The sequence below is a fragment of the Lactuca saligna genome, chromosome 5, assembly GCF_052625555.1.
Source record: "Lactuca saligna cultivar CGN05327 chromosome 5, ASM5262555v1, whole genome shotgun sequence".
Taxonomy (NCBI): domain Eukaryota; kingdom Viridiplantae; phylum Streptophyta; class Magnoliopsida; order Asterales; family Asteraceae; genus Lactuca; species Lactuca saligna.
Window position 1 is genome coordinate 207,522,901 of NC_136421.1, and position 7,614 is coordinate 207,530,514.

Genomic DNA, 7,614 nt, shown 5'->3' on the forward strand with positions numbered 1-7,614 from the left:
GAAATCTTCGTAAAAGTCTTAAAATTTTAACTTAATTTACAAAAAAAATCTCAAACTAAAAATTGCTTAAAAAAAACATGAATATCGATAAAAATGACAATTTGACATTTTTTTTCTCGGTTTATTGGTTTCATTAAAGTCTCATTATTTTACCATAATTTACGAATAAGTCTCAAACTAAAATTTAGTGATGATTTTGTCATTTTCTCTATGTAACATGAATTTTATCGGTTTTATTACTGATTTGGACACATAGACATTAAATTAGCTGATAAGATAGATACGATGAGTTATATAATATTACATTTACTGTAAAATTTGATATCCATCTCATCGGTTCATTTATGACTATATATCTAGGTCAACAATGAAACCAATAAAATATGTGTTTCCAGGAAAAAGAAACATGGGATAAATATATTGGGTTACATAAGTTTAGATAGACGATTTGGAATTTCTTATAAATGTAAAAATGACAAAGTTGTTGCTAGTTTATGTAATTATTGCAGTTTTTGTTGGATGCATTTTATATTCCAAAAAATATACAATGCATTAGGATATCATGTTCTATGGTAAACATAGTATTATATAACTCAACATATCCATCTCATCAGCTTATTTAATGAGTAGGCGTCCATGTCAACAATGAAACCAATAAAATGTATGTTATAGGAAAAAAATTATCAAATAATCACTAAATTCTAGTTTGAGACTTATTCGTAAATCATAGTAAATAATGAGACTTTAATGAAAACATATAAGTAATGAAACTAGTAAACCGGAAAAAAGGAGTTAAATCACAATTTTTACCTATAACTCCTGCTTTTTCGTAAACAAATTTTAGTTTGAGATTTTTTCATAAATTACGGTAAAATTTTAGGATTTTTTCGAAGATTTTTCTATTAAAAAAATCAAACTACAATGGTTTTAGTTTTTTATGGAATTTGACTAAAAAATTACTACATAGTTGTACAAATTTACTGCTTCATACAAGATGCATAAAAAAGTAAAAAGTACAAACTAATTGTATTTTACCATTATATGTAAATACTACAAAAAATCATAAATCAACTCCCGTTGTATAATATGTATTTAAGCTTCTCTTTTGAGTTTTTTTTATTAGTCTTTCTTCCTATCTTCGTATCTCTTGTTAAAACACATGACTTCAAATATTAGTAAATTGCCCTAATAATTGCAGTAGTTTTTCCGTTTATCAAAATCCTTTAAAACTTGGTTTACATTCTTTTGGGAAAAATTATGGTTTCTATTTTTCAAAAAAAAATATATATATATATATATATATATATATATATATATATATATATATATATATATATATATATATATATATATATATATATATATATATCGTGTATTTTGGTTCTATTTGAATATTTAGTGTCTACATTTTCCATGTATGTTTTCAAAAACAAAAATGTGACAAGATCAAGAAACTTTGACATGATGCTTTCTACAACTTCATGTTTTATTTTTCAATAAACAAACAACAACGAACAACCAATTCAAATTGATGAAAAACACTAAATAGAAAATTTGAAAACTTATGAAAATTGATCTTGTATTACATGTCAAAAGAAGGAACTTCCTTCTCCTACAGACCCAAAGAAGCCACAAACTTGTCTCATAAAGGCATTGACTTGCCTGAAATATCAACCATGAAAACCGTTAGACCCAAATAATTGATTATAAAAACACAGAGTTAAATGCAAGAAATAGCAACATACTTTCATTCATTTGTTTAACATTGTATTTTGAAAATCTACCATTATAGAAATGTCATCCACATTCAAAACAACTTACACTAGAATAATCACACAAAATTATTAATGTACAATTTCTATAAGAAAATCGATGAATGAACAATGCTACATCTCATAGAGATGCACACAAATACCTTAATCCGTTTGATAAAAGGGATTGAAGCTGTTTTTATTAAGAAGTACACATTTAAGTACCTTAATCCATTTGATAGCATAATAATTTGTTGAAAATTTGGTAAAAGACTAAGAGTTATTTCTCATCTGAACCTCAAATCAATCAATACTCTTCTAATGCCAGTAAATTGATTATTCATCCGCTTACAGTTTGAGTCAAGAATTCAAAGTCAAACACTATCAGATGATAAATACAGGCGAAAAACAAACCTTGAGGGACTAATCCCCAGCTTTCAGACTCTATCAATAAGCCCGATTTTAAGCAAGCTGATGCAATGGCACTATGCAATGGCATCATTGTTATCAAGGCGCTCAACTCAAGTGGTAACCTAACACAAGATAGCGAAGGTAATGAACAAATTTGGAATTGCCAACTGAATTGATTGCATTGTAATGTTACATAATATAGAAAGTTTGAAATTGAAACCTGGTAGTACATCAAATCAATTTTCTATAAGAAATGCCGATTGTCGATATAACAAACCTTGAAGTTCGTCGATGAGAAGAAGAAGAAGAAGAAACTTGAGGCTTGCAGGTTGACTTGGGGAAAGATGATGAATCAGGTGAAAGAGGAACGGAGCGCTTGGTGGTGAATTTGGGAGACAGAGATTGGAGACGAGTGCAGATCCTAGATACAGCTCTGGAGTACGCCATGAAAATGGAACCCTAATTAAACCCTGGGTTAAAAGACTCAAAACAAGAGCAATTGGTGGTTTGGTACATTGGTTGTTACAGTTGATGGTATCGGGTCGGATAATAGCCCATTTGTCCGTGTACATTGATAAAGGGATAATGATTTGAAAGAGACTTTTGTCACATTTAATCACTAAATTTTTTTTCATTATCTATTTGTCATTGAATTATTGAAATTGTTCATATTTTACCCTTATGACCGGCCAGATAAAATGTGAACAGTTTTAATAGTTTAGTGGCAAATAGATAACGAAAAAAAGTTTAGTGACTAAATGTGAACAAAATCGAAAGTTCGTTTCCCTCTAAAAAGTTCAATGACTAAATATGAACAAACTTCCTATTGTATTATGTTTTAGCAAAATTATTTGTTTTTGTTTAATTGTAGCAGTATTTGTTGATGAAGAAATCTATGAAATAAAAAAACAAAATGTAACATCCGGATTTCCAGGTATCATAATTTAAGTATTTTTCTTTTGAGTTAAGAAGAGAGACTCGACGAGTTGATGCCTCAACTCGTCGAGTAAGGTCACGACTGATGACTCAGATTAATGAATGGACTCAACGAGTCGGTGAGGCGACTCGACAAGTCCACATTGTTGGTAGAAACCCTAAATCTTTGGGCCCGAGCCATATTTAAAGGCACTTATGGCCTTCAATTGCGACTACCTTTCCCATAAGTGAGAACCCTAGCGAGCTTGAGTGTGTAGAGTGAGAGGAAGAGTTATCTTGAGCTTTTTGGTGTGATAGATCTGGACCCTTCTAGGTCTAGAGAGCCGGGAATATGAAGCTTTAGTAGAGTAAACCTTAGGGTTCGAAGTTAGAAAGAATAACCTCAACCAACAATGTGATGAAATAAATGTTGGATTAGTGTCTAAGTCCATAACTATTTTGGTATGTACTTGACCCGATGGTGGATGGTCTTTTTGGGTTGCCTTCACCAAAGCAACTTGATCGGAGAAATAAATAAAGAGAGAGAGATTATTATGATTTATTAATATGTTATAAGAATAATATATTAAAGGAGAAATCATATTTGTTTAATTAATATTGGTCAATAATTAATTAGGAATTAATTTTGTGATCAAGTGTAATTAATTAAACTAAAGGGGTTGAATTGTAATTATGTGATAGTTACAAAATAAGGTAAGGATTATCTTATTATTAGGTTGGACGAATTTAAGGTGATAAGGCCTTAGAATTCGACTATGATAAGGATTCAAGGATTATCTTATGGGTTGCTTTGTGGATAAGCAACTAGATTAGGATAATGACTGAAACCCTATCTCTACACCTATATAAGGACCCTAAGGCTCATGAATTCGTGTATCCCTTCCCAAGAAGTCCTAAGGACGAATTCTAACCTCTCTCCTCTCTCTTTATACCTTCTCCATTTGCTCTTGGTGTTTGTAAGCCATTAGAGGAGTGACACTTGTGACTCTAAGCATTCCAAAGCCAAATCAAGGAGATTTGGGATTGTTATTGCTACATAACAATCAAGGTAATATCTTAAACCTAATTATATGTTAATATCGATTTCCATATACTAGAATTAGGGTTTATAGTCTTGGATTCAAAGCATGTACAATAGAGAAACCTAGATCCAAGCATTAGGGTTTATATGAGCACATAGGATGTCTTATGACCAAAACCCATCAGTGGTATCAGAGCCTAGGATGGTTTCAATTGTATTGATGCATTGTATATCTGAAAAATTCGATTTTTGGTGTTCTAAAGGTTGGACTCGCCGAGTCCATAGCTGAACTCGCCGAGTCCAGGATTGACTCGACGAGTCAACTCGTCAGATAATGCTTATCTCGGGATTTCTTGCTGTTTTTGCATATGGATAGTTACCTTATCATGTTAGATCAATATTAATCCGATTATATGATATATTTGACTATATTTTTGATCTAATTGAAGATATTATCAATTAATAAGATAATTGTTTCCTTATAAGATAATTGATTAATTATTTTGAGTAAATTGATAAATTGTTTTGCAAGAAATCATTAAACAAATCAAATATGGATAATTATGTAATTAAATGTTAGTTTAGATTATTTGTTATTTGATCCTTGTTGTTATGAAAAGTTTCATATTTTCCCTTTTAGGTTTTATAATTTAAATTTGAACCCAAAAGTTTTGAAGTTTTGAAATTTAAATAGTTAAAACCCTAATGTTTTGAAAAAGGTTTCAAAACTTGCCCTCAAGTTTTGGAATTTAAAAGTTGATTAAGAGTTTAATTAGGAATGTTAAATTCTAAAACCCTGGTAATATTTTGAAAAGTTCAATTTACACCCTTTTGGTTTTATTAATTAATTAAGGTGTATAATTAAAGGAGATTTAATAAATCCATAAAAGTTTAGGTTAACCATTTAATTAAATTAAAAGTGTAATTGTTAAAGTTAACCACATAGTATTTTAAAAGTATAAAATGCACCCTATACTATATATAACATTAAAAGTCTAACATTATATATACGTATGAGTAAAAGTCAGTCTTACCGTTAGTAGGCCTCATTCACGAAGCTGGTCTATAAGGGGTGTTTAAGGAAATTGCCTATAAAATGGCGATTGAATGGGTATCCACTCTTACCCACCGCAATCTTGACTAGTGGAGGGTCGTTAGCCGAACGGGTAGGATAGGACGAAACCTTCCATTATAAGTATAATGAAATACAAAGTAACTAAATGTTTTTCTAATTCCCAATCTTAGTTACTTAGGCAAAAGTGAATTGATGCAATTCCATGAAATTACACTTTGTGCCCTTGCGAAGACGTTAGTGGAGCGTGTGTGGTTTACCGGCACACTAAATGGTTCTAAGCAAAGGTAGCAAAGGGTAACTCAATGTTTGTCATAGTTCGGTGGAGCATGTGTGGTTTACCGGCACATCGAATAGGTGATTGTAACATGTGAGGGCACCATGTAAGTTTGCATGGTTATTCACACCCGCTTTGTGATCCTCGGCATCCCAGTCACAAACAAGAGGGGCATATCGAGATTTAAACATGCCATTGAAAGTTCAATGAATCTCAAAGGATCTAGGAGTTTTCATTTCTTTTTCGTTTTTTTTCGTGGTGCAAATTAGTGAATAGTCATTCACTTACCTTCAAATGTTCTGCAATTTGGGTTACGGCATCCCTCTCCCGAGTTGTAGAATATTGTGTTGGGTCCTAGCCTTGGAATTTCATTTGGGTGATTTACTAAGGACTCAATCAATCAACTAACTTGAATTTCGTTTTCTCCCATTTTGTAGATGTCAAAGTTCTACAACTATGGTCTTCCCAAATCCCGTGGAACAAGCATTCCACATGAAGATGATATTCCACGATTCGATCGAGGAACAAGAAATCATGCTTCACTTCCTCATCCTCCTCCAATTATTCTCCCTAACCCACAAGATTGTAAAATTGAATGGTTCAATATCACTCAAGCCCTTTTGGCAAGTAAACATAAAGAAGGAAAGTCGGTGTGTGCACACGTCCTAGGGATGAAGTCACACATTGATAGGTTAAGAATGATGGGATTCGTTGTTAGTGAAGAGATGGTTGTTGATTGGGTTCTTCAGTTACTTCCCAACTTGTATAGTGAGTTCGTAAGAGAGTACTATATGATGAACCACGACGTGACCCTTATAGATCTCACCTACATGCTTATTGCTGCTGAATCAGCAATGGTTTGGCGCAATAGAAAAGCAAAGTTGATTGGTGAATCTGCCTTCAAGACCTCTATGAATATAGACAATGGCAATAAAAGACATGCAATGATCGAAAAGTTTGATCATAAGAGAAAGGCGATGTCTGAAGTAGTTCCATGTGTTGTTCCAAGAGAGTCGATTTGCTTTTATTGCCAAGAGAAGGGGCATTGGAGACGAAGTTGCCCTAATTACCTAAGAGATCTAAGAGATGGGAGAGTCAGAAAGTATGGCTCCACTTTAGGTAAAATCCACTATATAACTCCGTTAAGTTCCTATTCATTAATTCTTAATACATGATGTAATAAGATTGCGTTTAAGTGTTTTGCAGAATCGGTGAAAAGAAAGGAAGCTTGTTGAGAAAGCAAGATGAATCTAATCATCAAGAGATGGATCTCGATCGCATGGACTTGAAGATTAGATTTTGAGCTTAGATAGTTATGATAGAGTTGTTAGAAATTTTCATTTTTTACATAGTTTTCAATGGATTTTGCATTGTAAGGACAAATGTTTTTCCGCTGTTTTTATAAATAAAATAAATTTTGACTTACTTATTTATTTGTTTACAATGAAATCGTTATGAAAATTGATGTTTGAATATTTCTACAACGAATGGATATGATTCTTAGTTATGTTATTTATGGAAATGTCAAGAATTTACCAAATAGGGAGAGTTACTAATCGCCCAAAGTTTCAATTGGACAAAAATTTGGAATCACGCAACTTGGTTGCATGATGAATGAGAAACTTCATATTTGGAAATTAGACTAATTCGTTGACAAAGTGTCAAGTGAAGAACTAGGAAATCAAGCACACAAAGTTGCGTTTTGATTAAGTTCACCATAAGAGTAACAAAGATATTCGTCATGATTTACTAAAGGTTTAGTAAATATGATTATACTTATAAGAATAGGTGTAATTTTGAATTGATTAAAGGGTTTAGATCAATAGCAAAACGAATAAGAAGAATCAAGTAGGCAGAAAGATAAGAGTTTCTCCATTCTAAGAAGAAGGGAGAGTAGCTTTTATGCTTTATGATAGGTCTTAATGATTAAGAACCATATCTCAATTGATCCTCTAAGAGAGTCTTAGTACAATTGTATGTCTAAGAAGAGGATTCAAGAATTGAAGAAATGGTTAAATCAAGAAGTCAATCATACTTCATTCCAATAAAAAGTCTTAAAGTTAAGATTGTGACAATGAGTGAAAAGTATCAAAAGGTTTATAACATTCATCAAATGTGGAAAGTTATGATGTCTTGAAGAAGACAA

General features: G+C 31.9%; 1 protein-coding gene across 1 annotated transcript; it reads right to left on the reverse strand.

Annotated features, from left to right (window-relative positions):
- Window positions 1-1,438: 1,438 nt before the first annotated feature.
- On the reverse strand, window positions 1,439-2,675 carry LOC144997549 (uncharacterized). Its single transcript, XM_078957447.1, has 3 exons — window positions 2,440-2,675; window positions 2,166-2,284; window positions 1,439-1,662 (listed from the first exon to the last, which is right to left on the reverse strand). Exons 1-3 carry the CDS (start codon window positions 2,607-2,609, stop codon window positions 1,643-1,645), a joined length of 309 nt encoding a protein of 102 aa, XP_078813573.1. The 5' UTR covers window positions 2,610-2,675; the 3' UTR covers window positions 1,439-1,642.
- Window positions 2,676-7,614: the final 4,939 nt, after the last annotated feature.

Coding starts and splice junctions, on each gene's coding strand:
- LOC144997549 (XM_078957447.1), bottom strand. CDS start 2,609: ATGGCGTACTCCAGAGCTGTATCTAGGATCTGCACTCGTCTCCAATCT. Junction 2,285..2,439: donor TCTCATCGACGAACTTCAAG/GTTTGTTATATC, acceptor ATCTTGTGTTAG/GTTACCACTTGAGTTGAGCG. Junction 1,663..2,165: donor CTGGGGATTAGTCCCTCAAG/GTTTGTTTTTCG, acceptor TTGATATTTCAG/GCAAGTCAATGCCTTTATGA.